At 44.2% G+C, this 21221-nt stretch overlaps 9 protein-coding genes across 9 annotated transcripts; 3 read left to right on the top strand and 6 right to left on the bottom strand.

The window, feature by feature from the left end:
* Positions 1-17: 17 nt before the first annotated feature.
* Positions 18-2210, bottom strand: TOS4 (Tos4p; the record flags this gene model as incomplete). Its single annotated transcript, XM_018878349.1, has 1 exon — positions 18-2210. The coding sequence occupies one exon, from the start codon at positions 2208-2210 to the stop codon at positions 18-20; it is 2193 nt and encodes a 730-aa protein (XP_018735662.1).
* A 2242-nt stretch (positions 2211-4452) lies between these two features.
* Positions 4453-6057, top strand: CUE3 (Cue3p; the record flags this gene model as incomplete). Its single annotated transcript, XM_018878348.1, has 1 exon — positions 4453-6057. One exon carries the CDS (start codon positions 4453-4455, stop codon positions 6055-6057), a length of 1605 nt encoding a protein of 534 aa, XP_018735661.1.
* A 150-nt stretch (positions 6058-6207) lies between these two features.
* Positions 6208-7503, bottom strand: NSA1 (Nsa1p; the record flags this gene model as incomplete). Its single annotated transcript, XM_018878347.1, has 1 exon — positions 6208-7503. The coding sequence occupies one exon, from the start codon at positions 7501-7503 to the stop codon at positions 6208-6210; it is 1296 nt and encodes a 431-aa protein (XP_018735660.1).
* Positions 7504-8316: 813 nt separating this feature from the next.
* SEH1 (Seh1p) lies at positions 8317-8982 on the bottom strand (the record flags this gene model as incomplete). Its single annotated transcript, XM_018878346.1, has 1 exon — positions 8317-8982. One exon carries the CDS (start codon positions 8980-8982, stop codon positions 8317-8319), a length of 666 nt encoding a protein of 221 aa, XP_018735659.1.
* A 1727-nt stretch (positions 8983-10709) lies between these two features.
* MMS2 (E2 ubiquitin-conjugating protein MMS2) lies at positions 10710-11015 on the bottom strand (the record flags this gene model as incomplete). The annotated part of the gene is made up of 1 exon (XM_018878345.1): positions 10710-11015. One exon carries the CDS (start codon positions 11013-11015, stop codon positions 10710-10712), a length of 306 nt encoding a protein of 101 aa, XP_018735658.1.
* Positions 11016-12425: 1410 nt separating this feature from the next.
* Positions 12426-14093, top strand: AWJ20_1462 (uncharacterized protein; the record flags this gene model as incomplete). The annotated part of the gene is made up of 1 exon (XM_018878344.1): positions 12426-14093. One exon carries the CDS (start codon positions 12426-12428, stop codon positions 14091-14093), a length of 1668 nt encoding a protein of 555 aa, XP_018735657.1.
* Positions 14094-14297: 204 nt separating this feature from the next.
* Positions 14298-16349, bottom strand: BOR1 (Bor1p; the record flags this gene model as incomplete). Its single annotated transcript, XM_018878343.1, has 1 exon — positions 14298-16349. The coding sequence occupies one exon, from the start codon at positions 16347-16349 to the stop codon at positions 14298-14300; it is 2052 nt and encodes a 683-aa protein (XP_018735656.1).
* A 736-nt stretch (positions 16350-17085) lies between these two features.
* On the top strand, positions 17086-17829 carry LCL3 (Lcl3p; the record flags this gene model as incomplete). The annotated part of the gene is made up of 1 exon (XM_018878342.1): positions 17086-17829. The coding sequence occupies one exon, from the start codon at positions 17086-17088 to the stop codon at positions 17827-17829; it is 744 nt and encodes a 247-aa protein (XP_018735655.1).
* A 417-nt stretch (positions 17830-18246) lies between these two features.
* On the bottom strand, positions 18247-19290 carry GUP1 (Gup1p; the record flags this gene model as incomplete). Its single annotated transcript, XM_018878340.1, has 1 exon — positions 18247-19290. The coding sequence occupies one exon, from the start codon at positions 19288-19290 to the stop codon at positions 18247-18249; it is 1044 nt and encodes a 347-aa protein (XP_018735654.1).
* Between the last annotated feature and the right edge of the window lie 1931 nt (positions 19291-21221).

The raw sequence follows: 21221 nt of genomic DNA, 5'->3' as shown, positions 1-21221 counted from the left end.
ACAAGAATATGCAAAAATTAACCGGGGGTGTTGTCTACCTGCCCGAAGGTTTCTTCCAGTAGTACTGTTTTTGTTAGTATTGTTTTAAGGGGAGGGTGAGATGGGTTACTTACCTGCTTGTGCTGTCGTCTACAAGACCTTAGACCGCCATGGCCTCGAGATTGTTCGAGCATCAGACGTCGGTGCTCGTCATCGTCGTTTTCTGGGAGATAGTAGTACTCCTCTTCCAAGGGTTTGCCAGCAGCATCTTTACCGGATCTCTGAATGACACCAACACATTTGATATTAGAGAGGATGTCGCGAAGTTTTGATTTTGGCACTGACGAGAGAACTCCTAGAGCCTTGCGTAATGTGGAGATAGGGGTAGACGATAGTCTGGAGAATGCTAGGTTATTGGCAACGAGGTGTGAAATTTTTTGGATTTCTTCAGCACCAAGTTCTAAATCTTGATCAGACTCATCTTCCTGTTTGACCTTTTTGCGCTTTTTCGAGGGCTCTTCGGAGGCTGCTCGTTTAAATCGAGAGTTGGTTTGTGGTGATAATGAGTCAAGACGTTCTGTTTTGATGTTGAGGGAGACAGAGTCGGACAGTGGACGGGGTGTCGAGGGCGTAGATGAGGCTGTTGGCGCCAGGGTCGGTTTGCTGTGGAGGTGTTTAGGAATCTCGGGTTGTTCTGAGGAGGATCTAGAGGTCACCACCTCTTTCTGTGAGACTGTATTTTCAGAGGGCACAGTGTGTACAGCAGCAATAGTTTCGTTTAGAGTTTCCGCGGTCTTGGGAGTTGTAACTTGATCTGAAGTTGTTTCAAGATGTTCCTCTTGTTCTTCCACTTCTTGCTCTTCCTCTTCTTCTTCTTCGACTAGTGGCATGTCTTCGTGGACTAAACGCTCTCGCTCTCTGACAGGGGATGAGAGCATGGAGATGGAGGGAGTGGAGCCAGCAAAATGAGGAGACGATGGCGGCAGCTGTCTTGATACTTGGTCGTTCTCGGAAGCAGCTGGGGGAGTTGCGACTTGGGCAGCTTCTACAGAGAATTCGGCGTTGCGAGACGGGGTATTAGGACAGTCGGGAGTCGAAGGTTGGTTCTCTTGCTCAGGTAATGCCGGTAGAGCATTATTGTTAGAGGCATCTGTGTTGAGTTGTTTGTCGTTGGATTCGACTTGCATCACATTTTCAAGGGTGTGATGGTCAATTGATTGGAGGGATGATTCAGGCTGGGGAGTAGATGACTTGGTGTTTACTTGAGATCCTGCCACACTCTCGTCCTCAGTGTCATCATTGACGTCGTCGTCGACGATTTCCAATAATGCGCGTTCACCTCTGATATCAATAGTGATGCCAGGAACATAGTCCACTTCAACACCATGCCCTTTAGGTACTTCATAGTCGGAAGTACCAGTGGCTGTAGGATACCCGTCATGAAGGGTTTGTTGATCGACTTTTTTGTCATAAAATGGCACAACCACAGTCAAACCATTCCATCCTAAACACTCCATTGAGAGGGTGTTAGTAGATGCGGTATATCTGACACTGGCATGTACTCGAGACACGAGCTTGTTCTTTCTAGACAAGGCAACATCACAGGATTGCGATGACCTGCCAATTGTGACAGTCTTACCAGAGGTGGGAAGACGAACTAGCGCGACAGCAGATAATGGTGATCTAATTGTAAACGACTGCTCTTGTGCATGAGAAGGAGCGAATGTTGGATAATTGCTAGCACTAGAGTTGGCAGATTTCTTGGATTTTAGTAAATCAGTAGAAGAGTCGCGGTTTCGTTTAACGGGAGACGAAGGCTCATTATTACGACTAACAGCTATTTTCTGTCTGCCAGGAGACGAAGATCTATCTCCAATAGTAGAAGAAGGGTCTGGGGTAGGATAGAACATGCGGGCTTGATCTATGTTATTAGAAGAAGCTTTAGCAGACGGAGAGAATGGTCCTGTATCTTCATGAATTTTAATTGGCAATCTGTCATAACCCTTACCAATAGATTTAGATTTATCAATAACATCAGTTGGAACAAAAGCAGGTAATAATCCAGACTTTTGAGAACTAAGTCCCAAACCGTCTACTGGTTGAAGGGAATTGGACGTGGCCATTAATTTCTGGTGAAGACGACCAATATCAAATTCATGACGAGGTAGCTTTTGTCTGGTAGAAGCAGAAGCAGATGCCTCAGGAGGAGACGAAGGGGGAAATTGGTCCATGATGAATACAGTTGACCAACACTGGAATTAGACTAACGAGAGGACGCGAATATCGCAAAATGTAAGTATAGGATATGAATATTCCTAATAATGATGTCACAGTAATTGGTACCAGATACCCTTAATAAGCTCGAGCAGTTTAACTCAAAACTAAACGTGAAGAGAAAACTTGAATAGAAACTGAAAAGAAGCCTGATGATAGTTCAGTAGAAATTATCCAAGACCAAATAACCCGACTGAGAACGAATGTAAACAAATGAATGGCAACCTATAATTCTCTTTTCGTTGACTGAGTTCCACTGTGAACTTTGGATAAACCAAACGAACTTCGGAAAACACCAAAAAGAAAATCAAAGGAAAGTAATTGGTCTCTGGTTTTTTAAATGAGTAGAGCGTGAGTGAGAGTCGAGTATCACCAGTAATTAAGGTCCCGCGTAGGTCACGCGTGGATCAGCCGTTCATATTTCAGACGCATGATGTCGCGATACGCGTGTATCAGGTCTACAGAATAGGTACCAAAGTCAGCAAATTATTGAGATTATTGTTTGAGAGGTATTAGGGTATGTATCTGGATCGTTGATGAAGCGCCCTACCGAAAATGGTTTGTTTACATTAGATTTTTACTAGTCAATGTCATCAAAATCAGGACTATAGCTAGAATCTGGTGAACTTGATCAATTATACAGTTTCTTCCGATATTTTAGTTGACTAGTGGAATTCATGGTTCAACAAAACAACTCCAAGACCCGCTGTATATCCAGCCGATTGCAGTTCGCTTGTATCATCCCGTGCAGGTGAAAACACGACTCTCACGCCAACTGCAAAGTGCATATCCATAGCCGGGAGGCGGGTCAAACGCGGTACACGCAATAAAATTATACACTGCATCCTACCAATACCAACATCATTTATTATTTTGACCCACAAGCTCTTAATTAATGTTTCATTCATGTCGCTGTACTTTATAGGTTACTTGTAGGATTCTATTTTACTGGTCTGTGCTCTTCTAAATTTCACATCTAGTACAACCCTTGCCCCAATCTTATCTTATCTAATCTACCAACCTTAACTTATGCAGGGACCAATTTAAGGTTGCATATCAGAATTGAAAAAAAAAATGAAAAATTTTTCATTTCCATAATAGTTGCATTTATTTATAAACATTCAATAGAATAGTGAATCTAGTGTTGGACTGCTCTATTTTCTACTGTTTTGACATGTGTCGGCCTACAGTCGAGTTTTTGCGGGTGTCTAGCAGCAGAGGCACAATGAAGAATATAAATACCACTATTGTGGATATGAGCAAGCAATACAACCGTTTCTTACTTCCTCGGGGGGTTTCGTAATACGGATTCTCTTCTGTAACCTGAAAGTAGTAACTCTCATTTTCGACTTGTCGAGACTCGGACTCCCTGTTGTTACCTGTAGATGACATGTATGCACCACTGCCTCTCTTAGGGCCTTTCAATTCTGCTGGTGAAGGATAAGTGGGAAGTGAGGTTATGTCGACTGGCCAGGTCTGTTTGTCGCTTCCACCACTTCTATAGTCTCTAAGGGCTCTGTAGTCGGGAGGGGGAGTTGCTCCCTGGAATGTATGTTCCGCAACCATGGTGTGATTAATGCCAGCGAAACTTCGGAATTAGCGACAAAAACTCTGAACTACGCCAGTCTACTGGAACTACGTCAGAACTCTGGAACCTGCGTCACAAGAACAACTATTTATGTTCAATCAGCCTGGTTATTATGGAAGATGTCCTCTGTCCTCTTACGTATGTCCAACTCAAAGCATAACACGCAGTCCAGTTCCCAAACACAGCCTGTTTGCACATAATCCCGCTTAATGCAAACATGTCCTTTATATCATTAGATCCATAATTTCAACAAAATATATCTCTCTTTGATAATTGCACTTCCTGCTTCCTACGGGTCGGGGCATGCCTCCGGCGGCTGGGGCTCCGCCCCAGACCCTGGCTGCTCCTCTCGCTTCGCTCGAGTCGTTTCGTCGACGGTCCCAGCCAACCCCTATGAAGCAGGAACCACCACCTCTGGGGCAGAACAATTTTAAATCGAACTTTTATTGCAACTTGACTCGACATCTTAGGGATGTAATGCAAGTCACATGACAATGACATGCTATACTATATTTGATCTGCATTGCAATATCCCATGAAGCTCTGACTCGAGAACCATTTCCTGTACCCCTAGAGTTACGAAGATTACGAAACAAAGAAATACGAGTGAAATGTCGGGCACTCTGCCAGAATTGGCACCTTACCCAACAGACCAAGTTCTGAAGAGCCTCGACAGAGCCACTTTCGACTCGGTAATCTCCAGTTGGGCAGCTCTGATTCAGTTCTATGTTGTTGATTCTGCTGGAAGATATCCAAACAGTCTAAGGACCTTTATCGAATCGTATATCCATGGCTCAGCTAAAGCCATTAATACAACAGATGTGAAATCAACAAAAGTCAATTCCAGTAAACAACAAAGAAAGGGCAAAGAAAGAGACACTAGTCACACATCGAACCGAGAGGCGAGCTTACGGTCTGGAGTGTTCACTCTCGTCACATCTAAACACATTATTCCTCGACCAACTCCTGAATTTGTATGGGATTTTATTTCTCTATATGGACCCAAGAATGTTGCCAAGACCATTCAATATGTAAAATATCTCGACAAGAGCTTCCCAGTGATGATTACCAAACTCAGCAAACTAGCTGTACATACGATAAAGAACAGCAATAACGTCAGTAGTGATACAATTTTAAAGACAATTGCTATTCTGATTATTGATCCAGAGCTTTCAACTAAGTTTCTCACTGACAACTGGTATGCTGAATTATATTCAGTCGAATCGGACTTGGCAATGCAGGTGATCTCCCTATGTCAGAACGGAGTATCATATCCGGGACCTGGCGATACAAATAGAAAAGGAAAACAGCGAATGACAACTGCACAATCCCCTAGTGCGAATCCAGAAGACATTAGCATGTTACTGGATCTATTCCCAGATCTCAATATAAAGTCCGCGAACAAAGTTCTCGCCTCTCATTCGAGTGTTGAGACGGCAACTGCTTATCTATTAGAAAACGAAAACGCCTTTGATGGACTAGAAAGTGATGATAGCGATGAAGACTACAGTGTTTCTGATGCTGATAGTGACAAAAACTCGTCTGACGAAGAAATTAAGCGATACCAACCTTTAGCAAACAAAAAGGCAAATAAGCAGATCAGACCCAGCAATCCTGATACAGCAGCTCTAGAAGCGACATTGCGACTGATATATGAGGCCGACGAGGATGAGCGAGATGATACGTACGACGATGCTCCACGTACCGAGGAAGAAGCTGCCAGTACAGCAGCCCTTATGAAAATCGAGAAGCAGCTCTGGCAGATATACAACAGCACACCTGACATTTTCAAACGAGAATCACGCAAGGCGAAACAACGACTGGAGCTTCGAAAAGTAACAGGCTGGACCGACGAACAAATAGAAGGATGGGCACGGATCATCGAGAAGAACCCGCGTCGCAAGGCCTATCTCGAAGAGCGGTTCATGTTCCAAGGAAACCTCCCACACATGAGACACGCGGCACTGAAAAGAGTCCAATCCAACGACAACGGCAGCCTATCAACACCCGTAACAGAAGACGACACCGACCACAACGACTCGGACGAGCCAATATCCAGTGAACCCGCACCACAGTCACACTCCAAAACCCACCCACCCGACGCCAACCGGTCCAAGCAACAAATCAAAAATCAGAGACAGCGCTCCGACAAGTACAAATCCATCCAGCGTCAGCGCCAAAAGGACAAGCATTCCAAGAAAATGGGTCTAGAATAGCATAATACACGCCATCCCCGCCTGTGCCTCCGGCGGCTGGGGCCGTCGACGCCCGACTCGAGCGAAGCGAGAGGAGCAGCGGGGTCTGGGGCGGAGCCCCAGCCGCCGGAGGCAGTCCGGGGAAGTAGAAAATGTGAATAAATAAAGTGTCTATTTAGTGCTCTTCTTTTTCTTGGAGACGGTCTCGAGCTCGTTCCAGAGCTCGTCGTCGGCCTGCTCGTCGTGATCAGCGGCCCGGCGTTTTTTGTTGTTGGCGTTTTCGTCGTCGTCGAGGATCCAGAGTGAGGAGATGTGGGTGCCGACATAGATTTTGGCGACCTGGTCGCGGGTCGTGATATCGTAGATTCGCAGGTATCGGTCGAGACCACCGGCCGCTAGCAGTTCGTTGTCGTATGTGTGCAATGCTTGAACTGTACCAGTGGGTCCGTTGTACTTTCCACCATTGACGTTCTTGTGTATATCGAAATAGGTGATGTTGGATCTGTCATCAGTGTAGATGATGCTGTTGTCGTTGTTTCCAGCGCAAACGGCCTTCAATCGGATATCCACTTCCTTGCGACTGGCTCCCGTAACTCCAGTAGCACCTGCTCGGGCGTTCATGGTGTTGCTATTAGTGGTGTTGTTTTCACCAATTTTGGTCTCAGATACTGGTCGCATCTGTTTAGTAGGGTCATACTGACGAATGAACCCGTCGCCAGTAAGTGACAATAGACCAGTCTCGTTCTTTGAAGTGTCTTTTTTAGTAGGTTGTGTGAACCAGAACACATTGTTTATAATAACAGGAAGGGCAAGATCCAGTCTGTCGTTCTTGACATTCTTAGCTTGCCATGTCTGAGTCAGCGTTCTTTTGGAGAAGTCGAGACTGATGATTGTGAGGTTCACTTTATTACCTCCATAAGCAAATTCTCCTTCGTTGTATGGATTAGATTTGAATACCGAGATTGGCGATGTGGGTTTAGAAGAACCACCCTCACTATTACCATTTTTACGAGCATATCTGTTTTGACCCTTTAAAGGCGTCTCTTTAATAGCACCCCAGGTTACTGGTTTCTTCTCTAAGTTATCTAATTCGTACAGAGCAACTTCTCCATTTCTATCACAACTGACAAGAACATTGTGTTCTGGTAAGATATCAAAACCAACAATAAAAGGTTCAGTGCTCAGAAGACTGGTCTTGGCCTTTTTCGTATCAGCGTCAACATCCTCCTCATCCTTCTCGTCATCCTCGTTATTTTTCTTTTCAACAGTCCATGACTTGATCTGTTCGTATTTATTATCGGCATCGTAAAGTTCGACTGAACCAGTTCTTCTGGCCACTGCTACCAGTCTATGACCGTATTTCTTGGACTTGAATACCAGTAATCGGTCAATACAGTTCTTTCTCCCCTCACTGGCATAAGTTTCGATCTCCAATTCCTGTGGAGCATCTTTCACCGACGTGTCCATTCCACGAGGAAACACAAGCTCTAAAAACTGTTAGCGACACACTCCACCAGATTCAGAGATCTCCAGCATCTGGCTCTAGATCATAGCTCTCCACTACAAATATCAGTAGGCTTCACCAGAATCACCGATCAGCTGCTCATCTGCTATTTATTCCATCAGAACTACCTACCCTTGAAGCTGCCACTGTCTTCTGCCGCAACCAGAACTCTCATATTTAATTAGGTCTGTGTTCAGATACTTCGTGAAATGGCCCGAAATGCAGATGCTCGAGGTTGAAAAATAAATAAATTTCATGTCGATCTTCAGCATCTGCAGGTCGCTATCCTCAATCTACACCGGCCGTTAATCACCTGAATCAGCCAAAAATACCATTATAACCTGATTTAAAGCAGATAAAAACAAACAATCACCAATTAAAAACTCTTCTACACCCTAAAAAAATACCGGTTTATTTGCAAGTCAAAAGTTCGATCAATGTCAATGAACCCTGAAGACAAGTCAGCCGTGTACGCAGGGTCCACTTCCAGAGCAGATCCTCATGACAGACGGTCTATTGAGCAAAATAAGTCATTTATAATTACAATACAAACTAGTGTTCTATGTATATGGATCGACCAGTCTAGTCGTCCACATCTATAGCCTCTTCTCTGCTATTAAATCGTTAGTAAAACCCAGCCAACACTCACACTTTCACTTACCGTTGCTCGGCAGACACGACCGCCATACACTGGAACTCGCTCGAATACGAGGCCTTCCAGAACCTCACCTTGCCATCGTCACCTGCCGACGCCAAAATAGTACCTACACCTCCAGTTAGTCACGTCCTCGAACGGGCATACCTCCGGTGGCTGGGGCTGCGCCCCAGACCCCCCGGCTCCTCTCGCTACGCTCGAGTCGGGCGCCTACGGTCCCAGCAATCTCCTGCGAAGCAGGAGCCACGGGGTCTGGGGCGGAGCCCCAGCCGCCGGAGGCACAACCAGCCTCGTTAAAACACTTACCCGTCAGGTTCCACGACACACGCCAGACCTCGCCGTGGTGGTCGTCGAATTGAGACAGCAGCTCGACTTTGAGATTGGCAGGAGCTCGTGGCGGGGATGACTCGTCATCGTCGTCGTTGTCGTCGTCAAGAGCGCTTGCTGTTAGTGATAGAGTGTCGGCTCCGTTGGTATCGGAGGTGATTTTAAAGATTCGAACGTATCCGTCTTTAGATGCGGTTGCAATCAATTGGTAACCTCGGCCCATGGATGGGGCCCACGCTACATCGCGAATAAGTCCCTTGTGTTCGGTGAGTTGAGCCACTCGTACGTATTTGCCGAGATGGTCTCGTTGATAAATAAATGCGTCTTCCAGCACACATGCCACGATATATTCCTTGAAAAACATCGATGGACACCACGACAGTGCAAAACTCGACTGTAATTGCCGGGCCACGGGGTTCGTCAGCATATTAACCTCGACCGATGTCGTCCAGAATGCCATTGTATTAGGATCCATTGCCTCGTGAATGCGAAACACCCCGTCTGAACCTATCGAAGCTAGTTTCAAACCAAGATGACTTGGCGCAAATTCAATGTCGTACAAAGGACCTCTGAAATCTAGAATCGTGTGTTTTCGTTTCCATCGACGGCCACTGTTAATGGGTTCTCGAGGGTCTTCTTCAAATATCCGTACACTAGCATCATGAGAACATGACGCCAGCAGTTGACCATATTCAGGACCTGCCCATGTCACTTTAACAACCGCAGCATCATGGGCTTTCCACGAATCAGACAGCTCCCAGCCATTGGCCGTCTTGTCAAACACCTTGATATGGTGGTCTGCTGAACATGTCGCGAGTCTTTTGCCATAGAAGTCTGTTTTTTTGTTAGATCGGTGTTTGGATGGTTTGGCTGGGGGATGTATGCCTCCGGCGGCTGGGGCTCTGCCCCAGACCCCGTGGCTCCTCTCGCTTCGCTCGAGTCGAGGCGTCGGGAGGAGGTCGTGATTGGGGATTGGGTGGGTTTTGAGGGGAGGGGGTCGCTCAATTCACTTACCATAGGCAACATCGTGGATCAGATCCTCGTGACCAGCGATAAATGGCTTCATTTTCGCAAAGAAGCTATGATTATTTTTTTCTTCGAATTGAGAATGAGGATGAGATCGCTTGCTGCATGCATCGGTCTGAAATCCCGTGAACTTCACCATTCATGTCGGTCAAATGCGGCTGTATTTGAATCAGTATCTCAACTCTTTTATCAACTTTGTTATCTCTCCGAGCCAAATGAACCCTGGTTCGAATCAAGAACTCGCTTGTGGTGACAGTCATTCAGCTCCCTGGTATTACTCATTTATCAAACACAAAATTTAGACTCACAAAAGAGAGTCTGACTGAAGAACTGACCTTGCTATAGAACAGGCAGTTCTGCAGTGGGTCGACCCGACCTTCTGACATTTGATTATAAGAATTTCTTGGAGGTTTTTTTTTGTTTGATTTGTTTGATTTAAAAAACATGGCTCCTCCAATTGTGGTTCTCTCGCGAGATAAAATCAAGGTTCCTGAAGACTGCCCATTGAAAGAAATAACTCAGTATGAGTGTGGTATCTTCAAAGAGAAGATTGTGTGCACCCCCTTTAATCGACTATTTCGAGCGTAAGTCCTTTTGTAGGTTGATTTGAAGACATCGCTCAAGCAGTTTTGATTTGAAATTTGTGTCTATGAATATCCTGTGAGGCTTTTAAGCTGTTTCTTTGGCAGTTTATAGAATGGGCCAGACATGTCAAGCTTCAGACGAAAAACGATACTAACCCTCTATAGCTGCCAGGTGAATGGTCGTACGAGACTTGTCGAGGTCACTACCGCGGAAACGAACCGCCCTTCAGACTCAGTCGTGATGCCCATAGGATTTGCCGAAGTGACAGCATCAGTTCTCGGAGAGAAGTAATCAGCAGCAATCCACCCAGAAGAACACAAACCCTAGCATGATGAGCAGGAATCATCGTCAAATTCGACCCAAAACATCACATCACCCCAAGAAAACAATCCCAGTGGGACGTCGACGCAACGACTCGAGCGAAGCGAGAGGAGCCACGGGGTCTGGGGCAGAGCCCCAGCCGCCGGAGGCAGACCGTCCCCCTAACTAATAGATAGAACTAAATGCATAATAGACGAGAAAGATGCCAACAAGCCAGGAATCGGAGGTGCCGCAGCGTAAACCGTAATCGAGTTTTTAGAAGGTGGAACCCTCAGGAGGTTGAGGGAGCTTTCTATTTGTAGGGGAAGCCAGCTCTCTACGGAGTTCGATAAGAACCGTCTCCATAGTGTTTGATCTCTTCCATTTAGCAAGACATGGAACCAAGTCTGGTCTGACTACACCAGTTTCTTGGTCAATGTATGGAGCATTGACTTTAGAAAGGAACTTGACAAGTGGAGGTTTCTCTGGGTACTCGGGACCAGCCTCCAGACTGAGACTGTAGATACGGTTCTCATGGGTACTATGAGGAGGACCCAGAATAGTTCCATTCCAATAGGTCATGTTAATATCCTCGCTATCGGCCAAACCGAGTGAACAGGACTCAGATCCAAGTCCCTTTTCACCCTTTTCAAGCTCTTCTAGCAAGCGAAAGCTTCGTGGACTGTGATCTCTGTTAGTACTCCTCCTACTACCACCACCACCTGCTGCCCCAATATGGCACCACTAAATCGGTTCTTCGCCCGCCGTTTACTTACATTTGAGCTGACATTTTTTGAGCTCAGTACGTGCACTACGGATAGGCCTCGGCGTGTTCGGTTAGTGTGCTTGCTGACTGGCGACGTACAGAAGGAGATCGTGTGAGACAAGCGTTGGTCGCATGTCGGCCAAAATGTCATATCTCCATGTGTCACGTGACCACGATACGAAGCAAGGGGTGTGCCTCCGACGGCTGGGGCTCTGCCCCAGACCCCGTGGCTCCTCTCGGTTCGCTCGAGTCGGTTCAGCGGGAATCCCCGAGCAACTCCTGCGAAGCAGGAGCTACGGGGTCTGGGGCAGGTCCCAGCCGCCGGAGGCAGTTCGGGGGCCCCAGTGGTCAGTGGTGGTCCTGTAACTTTCTCGGTTTGGAGTGGTTTGGAGGAATGTTACGGGATGGGTTTAATTGGTTGTTGGAACGGGTCAAGAGTTGAGTTGTGAGGGTTAATTTGTTGGAGGAGCTCGAGGAGGTTCTGGCGGCAGGGTCCTGAGCCGCACCAACGGCGAGTGAGGTTAGAGGAGATCGGCATTGACGCGCTCGATAATGTAAATAAACATTGTCGAGGACAGGGAGCTGGTGAACTGGTTGGAATATAAGAGTTCAGTTAAATATGAGTGATTCGGAAAGTGCGACGGCTCTAGGAGAGTCGAATCGTGTGGTATGTATTTTTTGGGTGTAGTGGATGTGAATAGATGTGGATGAACGGGGATGGATGTGGATGAATGGGGATTGATGTGGGTTGATGTGAAGAACTTTATAGAGCTTGAATATTGTGGTGTTGGTGGATCAAGATTAATGATTGGTGGGAAGTAGTTGGGTGGTCTGGTACTAACAGATGACAGAACGAAGACACAGACTGGATCGATGCTGATTCATGGCGAGAGCAGGTGGAAGCCCTGCAGTACGAATTGAAGCTTGAGAAAGAGGAAAGAAGCAGAGAGAAAGTTCTCCATGAAAAAGAGGTCAGAGAGCTTGAAGATAAAGTAAAGGAAGAAGGCAAACGAGCAGATGGTTTACAGACTGATCAAGTATTCTTGTTTACAGAGCACAAGAAGACAGTAGATACCCTGGCAAAAGTGCGTGAAGAACTTGGTGCTCAACTGGAAAAGGCCAATAATGAGAATAAGGAGCTGCGAGCTGAAGTCAATGATCTCGAGGACAGTTTAGAACAGGCCGAATCACAATTGAGAGAAGAAACAGCTTACTCCAAGAATCGCATGGAGAATCTGGAAATAAAAAACAGAAATCTCGAGATATCGTTTGCAAAAGTCGAAGAGGAGCTGGATAGAACTCAAAGTGAGCTGTTTGCGAAACAGCAGACTATTATTGAAAATGAAGAGACGATAATGAAATTGAAGAATGAGCTGGCAGCACGAGGTCGGAAAAGAAGTGGTGCTGCCGATGGTAATGATAATAATGAAGAGCCCGATATGGAGTTTACTACTGACCTGTTTAAACGCGAACTTAACGAGCAATTTAGCAATGTTCGATCTCTCGAGTCACAAATTGATGCCAAGAATAGGTATATCGAACGACTGGAAAAAGATAAACGTATAGTAGATATTGTTGAGCAGGAAAAAGAGGCACTAGAAACCAAATTGAAGCTCATGAGCGACCTACAACGACATAATACAGAGATGGAGTTACAAATAATCGACTTACAACAAGAGAAAAACAAATGGCTGACATTTTTGGAAAAAGATGATAGATTTTCGTCACCTCAGGATGTCGTTCGCGAGCTTATGAATATTCGTATCGAGAAAACCACTCTACTGTCGAAAATCGGTCAATTAGAAGAGTCGTTGTCAAGTACCACTTCACAAGAGTTGGAAGTTAGTCAAGATCTCCAGAAATTAAAAGATCAAGTAACTGACTATCACGAACGACTAGATAAAGAATCACAACAGCGGATCAGATACCAGCGACAAGCGGATATTATCAGTAAAGAAGCGCAAATGCTTCGTGACCAGCTAAAGGCATATGAAGCCGAATCTGTTGCTCTTGAGAACAAATCGGCAGATATTGAGAAGGACAACAAAATCACTGAACTAGAGACTCTTGTTGAACGATACAAACAAGAACTAAAGGGACTTAATGACGAATTAGTGCGAAAAGAAGGATTAGTAGTTCAACTTAACAGTCCATTACGGAACAAAAAACGAGCAGCTCCTGATTCTGAAGGCAGTGACTCGAAGCTCGCCGAACAATTGTCATCCACAGTACGCAAGAACAGAAGTTTACAAAACGATCTTGACAAGTCTGAGCAGAAAGTCGCCCAATTATCACATGAAATTAACGCACTTCAAAAGCAGATTGCATCAGCTTCTGAGTCACAGCAAGCCAAACATCGTATTTTGGAACTGAGGGACAACCCCACTTCTCGACACGAGGCCGTCAAAGTCAGTACCCTCAAGGCTCTGCAGAAAGAAAACGACGATTTACATGCTCAGCTCTCAAACAGTGGCAACCAAGCTAACCTTGTACCCAAATCGGCTTTGGACAGAATTCGCGACGAGTCGAAGCAACTTGAACGGACAATCCAAGAGCAGAATAAACGAATGGATAGAATAAAAGAAGTGTTTGCTAAAAAATCGCTTGAATTTCGAGAAGCTGTTTATTCATTACTCGGTTATCGAGTTGATCTTCTACCGAACAGAAAGATCCGTGCCACATCAATGTTCACGACGTCTGATACCGACTCGTTTACTTTTATTCCCGATCCAAAGGCAAAGAATAAATTTATTGGCATTGAAAACAGCCCGTGGGCAGCCGAGTTTGAGAATCTAATAACATTCTGGATAAAAGAACGACAGGACATACCGTGTTTCCTATCTGCTCTTAATTTAGAACTCTATGACCGGACTACTAAGGCAGCGAGATTTTAATCATGGCTTTTACCTCGACTGCTGAAGACTGAGCTTTGTATACCACTACTGGGTGTGGTCACAGGTCACTTGGAGCAGGATGCATTCCAAGTTCTATCGCACCAGCCCCTCGCCTGTGGTCGAAATGGAGACGACCATAAGGCCCAGATCATGTCTATCTATGTCTACAATAACAAGATCTCTATATTTACGAAACACAAAATATTAATTAATGCTTACTTCTCTACCACTATGGCTGCTGCGTCTACGAAGCATGTCTTGCCTCTGATGTTGGCCCTCTTCAAGTCGTTGAAGCTCAACACCCGCATCGTTATTCGCCGTAGGAAGAACTTCCTCATGGTTCTCATTGTTTGCTGACCAGGATGCGGATGAAAGATTCCTTAGAATAAATTCCGAGCCCGTAGGTCCATCCAAGATTGACATGTCTGGTTCAGGAATTATTTTCGGCAGCAATTTACCTACTCCAACAAGACCAATCAATATAGCAGGAAATCCCACCGCAGCTATGGTGTCTGTAATTGCAACTTCACCAGCAGCACCCAAGCATGCTACTATCACAAATAGATATAAATACTTTTTCCGAACCTTGTTTAGTGGATCCTTGGGATCGATATGCTCTTCATCACTGAAAATATACTTGAGTTTGGCCGTCACACCATTTCCCATTAGTCCAGATAAACCCATCATCCAGAATAGTCCTGCAAGAACTCCCTTGGGTAATAAACCAAGAACTACAAGAAGTGGACCAGACATTGTACCGAGAATGAGTAGTCCTTGAACAAGATTGCTTACTCTTTGTTCCACAACACTTGCAATATAGGGCTGTAGTTTAGTTGAAATAGGAAGGGGACTACATGAGCCACTTTTGCTTTCGTCGCTTCCGCTTCTATCACTATCAGCCAACCGCATTTGACAATCCGTTTCTATTCCATTCCTGGCATGATCATTTCTCATCTCACACAAACTGTTGTTGTTGCTCTCATCACTTTTGTGGCCACATCCATCTTCCGGCAGGCACTTCCATACACAGACACTCGAGGTAGTTCCATTTTCTTCCTGGTTCTTCCATACACAAGCATTCTCCAGATTCTCGTTTTCCCGTCTATATTTCCATACGCAAAGACTCATTGTATGCAGTGGAGCCTGTGGAATAAGGCCGTTGGGTGCTGGGATACCAAGAATACCTGCCAAGCCAGTTGTTATTCCAAGAAGAAAAAAGTCCCAGTGAAACGAGGCTGGCTTCTTGAGAGGGAATTCGGAGCCCTGACATATAAGTGAAGACACATTATGATCAAAGTAGAAAAGTGATGTTAATAATAATGCAAATGGTATGGCGAGGAACACATCACCGACATTGATATCCCAGAAATGAATGAACCAACCATGGGTACGACCTCCAGATATCGCAGTAGGCACAAAACTTTCGGTAATGTTGAGTCTGTTCAAGTGAGCATCTTTGAGACGACCAGGGAAAAATGCGAACCCACTAAAAAAGACCACTGTCAATGGTAATCCATAGTCAGAAAAGAATTTACGCAGCGAGTGTTTAAATAATTTCGAGTACTCACCAATTATTATTGAGATCATGCCAAATACCATTACTAGCAGAGCAATCACTATAGCAAGATACGCCTTGATAGCAGTGGTTTCGACATCACCATTGCTGTGATCAAATTCTCGCATCAACATTTGTACACCCTTTTGGATATAAACAACACTAATAAAAAATCCAAACATGTCACAGGAAAACCTCGTCACATATCTCAGACCATTAACCCAGTTAAGAGCAGCAATGATGAAATGCATGACCATGGACCAAAGATAAACCCATGCCATGAATGGAAAATATGGTATTCCTTTGGGATTGACGATTTCGTAGACTGTGTAATTAAAAATTGCAACCGGTCCAGTAACACCCACTATACATAATGGCTGGCCTGCAAATAAACCAAATACTATACCGCCCATGGCAGATGCCAATAGTACTTCATTAACACCATATGAATTGTTGGTTTTATCAAACATATCCTGAGCAAACGCTATCGCCGGTAAAATATTTGTAAAATACATATAGGTAATAGACGGTATGACTCGGTAATTCCAGCCATCTGTCCAGTCGGACAGGTAATATGGTAGTCTTCCTTTTATATCATGGATGATGCCCTTGAACGGAGATCCTATAGTACCTCGTATGAATCTAGCAAGACCGACATTGCGGTTCTGTGATGAACGTTCGTCTCCTGAAGACCCCATCATAAATAGATTGTATCTTGAAATATATCAATCTTCAGACTCATCGATTGCTGTACAGTCATACAACCGCAATCTCAGTTATAAAAGACTTCTAATATTCGTAAAAACCTGAAATTCAGTAAAAATTAAAGTGTCCAAATGGCAAAACTTTGTGAAACACCGTCGTCCTATCTGCGAAATGAAACAAAACTACGAGCTAGAAAAGAGAAGAACTGACGTAAACCGATATGTCTTGACTGGATCATCCATGCTTATTAATTTTTGTACCTGCACTGGACATATTTATTTGAGTCTGCGAGGCTGCATATTAGCGATAAGGTACATCTTGGAACTCAAATCTACTTTTATGTTTTTCAGTCATCCGTGATATTTAAATATGCAGATAAATCAAAAATCAAAATTGACAGATGAATGTTGCTAAGTCGAGTTCTGAAAGTAAAATAAATAGAATATAAATGAAGAAAAAACATATTATGAGGGAAATGTAGTACAAACTAGCAAGCAACCCAATAATCAAAAAAAAATCTAGAGAACTTGACTAGTATCAGTGCCTTAGGAAGCTGTAACATTAGATCTTTGATGACTATGAATTAATAACGAAATACCTTATCACCATTATAAGAGCACCTCCAATGATCACTGAAAACCTAAATGTGATGCAGGTGCATGTTTACTTGATTTGCATATCAACATCAATAATATGCACCAAGTTTATTTGACAATAAGCATTTAATCTGTCATGTCCAAGCGATTAGACAGTGAAAAAAAGGGACAAAAAGAGCAGGATGCACAGTCTATTCAGCCTGAGGTGTCATTTTTGTCAAGTCAGGTTTTGATCCCGACGACTATTCTGTGCTCAACATTCGGACTCGGTTTCTACGTGTACAGATCATATTTACGCAGAATCCCCAACTCACACAAGATACCACAGTCATTTTTTCGTAAGAGGTCACTCTATGGGTTCGTGACTTCAGTGGGAGATGCTGATAACTTTCATTTCTATCATACTCCAGGAGGAATAATAGGTGGTTGGGGCTGGTTACGGCATGCTCCAAAAGTCAACAGTCGAGGACTCAAAGGTCAAACTATTCATGTTCGGTTATGTGGTGTTGATGCTCCAGAAGCAGCTCATTTTGGGAAACCCGCTCAACCATATTCAGCAGAGGCTCTTGATTGGTTAAGAGGATATGTCTTGGGAAGACATGTCAGAGTGATGCCACTTGTAAACGATCAATATGGCCGTACAGTGGGACAGGCCAGTTTGTGGAAGTGGAACGGCCGTCGCAATGTCAGTAAAGAAATGTTACGACAGGGTTGGGCTGTTGTTTATGAAGCTAAACAGGGTGCTGAGTTCAATGGTCAAGAAGCAGCGTTTCGCAAACTTGAGCAAGCATCGAAAAACAGAAAAATTGGCATGTTCCGAAAAGGAACCAAGTCCCTGGTTACTCCAGGCGAATACAAGAAAAAATACAGTAATAGTTAGTGTAATATAACGATTTTAAATTTGAAGGTCATTTCGTTTCTCTGACAAGTCTTAATTACTCCAAAAGTAGCACTGTATATAAACTTCCAGAGACTCACACTCTCCATTCCTGTAAATACATCCATCCTGGGATCCGTGCTTCCGCTGGTCGGGCTCTGCCTCCGGCGGCTGGGGCTCCGCCCCAGACCCCGCTGCTCCTCTCGCTTCGCTCGAGTCGGATTCGGGACCCGTGGCTGTATAATAAGACCCCTTGCGAAGTACCAAGGCTTCGAACCCCTGAATAAACTCCTGCCAACAGCCAATATATTAATCAATGTAATGTAACAATATTATTAGGTGTATATGTCCTCGACGAGTCTCGGCTCAGCTCGCCTGTTTTATATCGAATTGTTTTACTTTCATGGGAATTACAAAAGTCTAACAGCGGAGATTGATGCCCATGCGCTTTTCACGTTCACGGAACTCAAACATGGCTTGAAGACCAACAAATAGCGCCAGCGATGATAATATCACATACTTGATTCCATCTGCTGTGTAGATCATATCGTGGAGCATCTCGCTAACACCGTCCAGGCCAACACAGAATCCAACCAAGTTAGCTATCATCATCATCCATACATTAGCAACACCTCCGATAGCACACAAATGTCGGTAAATAGAATTCGAGCCCCATTTCTTGGCTGGAAACAATAAGCTGGCAAGTACTTCTGGTAAAATAAATAATACAACTAGCCAGCCCCACAGAAGTAAACGCAGTTGAATGTCGTGCCAGATAGCTACAAACATGAAAACAATAAGCGAGTTGAGCAGCGTTCGCTTAGATCCTCCTAAAGGAATATAAACGTACCTGATAATCCATCGGTTGAAAGAACGGTGCCATGATCTCCAGAACAATATAGCTGAATAGTTATTATTCACACACCGAACCATGTTCTCAGGAGGATCGATCCTATCAAGCATAGCCCACAAACGGAATAATCTCCAGGGCAAAAGCAGTTTGAGCCAGATTACGTTCAAATTGAACAATGCAATCATACTAATCTGGAATGGAGTATCTCCAGTCCAAGCTCTAGTCTGCGAAATGGCCACTACATATGTATAATGAAGTAAAACTTCCATTGTCAGCAGACAAAATGCAAATCGAATAGCATACATCGAGATCCTCTTGAAATTAATCGAGTATACCAAAGTTGTTCGGGATTGAAACATGAAATCATTAAATGTCAATATCGGTCCTGCCAGGTATAATGGAGCATAGGTGGTATAAGCCACGTAATTCAACCAATTGTATTCCTCCATAGGACGACTCGTTTCTACTCTTTCACGTTCAGTGACACTCGGTGGGGTATTTACTGTACCACCAGCGCTTTCTTTGCTAGACGTCGACCCATTATTTTTCTTTAGTGGTGGACTGGATGGACGTCGTTTGGCCTCTAAATAATCAATGTTGTAACTGACCATTCTAAGCATGGTAAAGTTAAAGTGTACGTCCCATCGGGGCATGAGTCCTGAATACGAGTCAATAAATGCCAAAGACGGGTGGATCCAACCTAATGGGTAACCTTGTAAGAGCTCATTCGAAAACAGAATACCGATTCCAAACACCCATGTTAAAGTATATGCAAGCTTGCGGTCGTGAATTTTGGCAATGCGATAGTTGATGGCCAACAAAGCACATATTTTTAAGATATTGACACCGTGAAGAGCTGACAGGAACACCACAAAAAAGCCTACGTCGAATTTGGTTCGACTAATTTTAAAGCCATCAGCAACCCGTCTTAACGCAGTATGTGCTGCAATAGCCAGTAATAAATAGGGGAAATAATTACGAAACGACGAGTATTGTAGGTCCGAGTTGTCAACCTTTCTTCCAAAAATCCATCCTGGTTGCAGTCGTGATTTATATATTTCATAATTCGGGTTTGATTCTGGATGTTAGTCAGATCGATAATGTTCACAGTAAGCTCCTAGCATTTCAGGTTCCAGCCTCAGCTCATTCTATCCTACGATTTCACTGTCTCAAAATTTGCTGAAGATGAAACAAAATCATTTAATCCCATATCATACATACCACTGCTAGCATCTACAGCTGCTTTTATCATGAGAGGAACTGCGACGGCGAATATCACTCCGTAGACATAAAATTCGAGTGTTTTCCATCGCGGCGGGCCAGCTGACGCCGCGACTTGTTGCCTCTTCTTTTCATCTGTCGGGGGTTCAAATCGCGTGTCCAGTACCTCCACCGATAGAAGCGACAAGGCGCTTTTTAAGAGACCCATAACAGTATTTGTTACGCGCTTTCAGGTCGAACGATGGACGTGATCCAACATGACAAGCCAGCATATATGCCCGAGATTCGATACCAATATCGTCAGGTTATGCATACCCCACGATAGCACCTCGGTTGTGAACTCTCGTTCCCGCAAACCCAAACTCACAATCTCAATCACCCAGTTAACAAATATCGATTATTTACAGGGCTAATATGGCATCTTAAAAAAACATTGGTAATTTGTTCTTCTACATTGATAGATGAAAGGACTACTCAACAACACATAGTGAGCCGAGAAACACGTATTATCTCTTCTTATGACAACCGGTCTCTAACGACGAGATTGAAATCTAGTCTCTAAAGATAAACAAATTCGTTCACGAAGAATACACTCAAGTTTATATCTCAACACAATTACCTTCCTTCAATAGCCAATAGCATCCTTCACTTACTCATGCTGATCTACAAAATACCTGCTCAATTAGAAAATCTCAGGGGGATCGACTCATCATGCAGCTCTTCATGAAATATATATCTTCTCCAATCTCAACGCTAACCACAATCACAGCTCCAATATCACCAAAAAACTCTCGTTTCCTTTTCTGTTTCCTTCTTTGCCTTCAAACTAGAACTGACTAATTGTGTCCCCCTCCTGCCTCCGGCGGCTGGGGCTCCGCCCCAGACCCTGGTTGCTCCTGCTTCGCAGGAGTTATCTCGCAGGAGTTATTAATAGCTAAGAAGATTCTAAATTGTAATATTCAATATTTCGAATCCTCTTAAACTATTCCGAGCCGTATGTAAGAGTGACACACATCCCAATATCAATAAAAAAGGCAGACAATAGCTAACTCGACTGGTTATAACTCTTGTTCCCGAAAAGCAGTCCTCCCAGTTATAATTCGAATGTTACTAATAAAAGACAGTAGATTTGAACGTTGGATCACTCGACCATCACAAGAAGATCCCTTTTTATGCAGCTTTTAGTCATTGGAGATGTTCCTGTCAGGGTTTTCCAGAAAAAGCTTCCCTAGAAGTAACTCAATTCTAAATGCAATACCTTATATTATGTACAGAATAAATCAGAAATGCTGGTGGACACACCAACAATGAAGTCCGGAGT

This window comes from Sugiyamaella lignohabitans, chromosome A (assembly GCF_001640025.1).
Source record: "Sugiyamaella lignohabitans strain CBS 10342 chromosome A, complete sequence".
Classification (NCBI taxonomy): Eukaryota; Fungi; Ascomycota; class Dipodascomycetes; order Dipodascales; family Trichomonascaceae; genus Sugiyamaella; species Sugiyamaella lignohabitans.
This window is presented reverse-complemented; position numbering and strand designations above follow the sequence as displayed.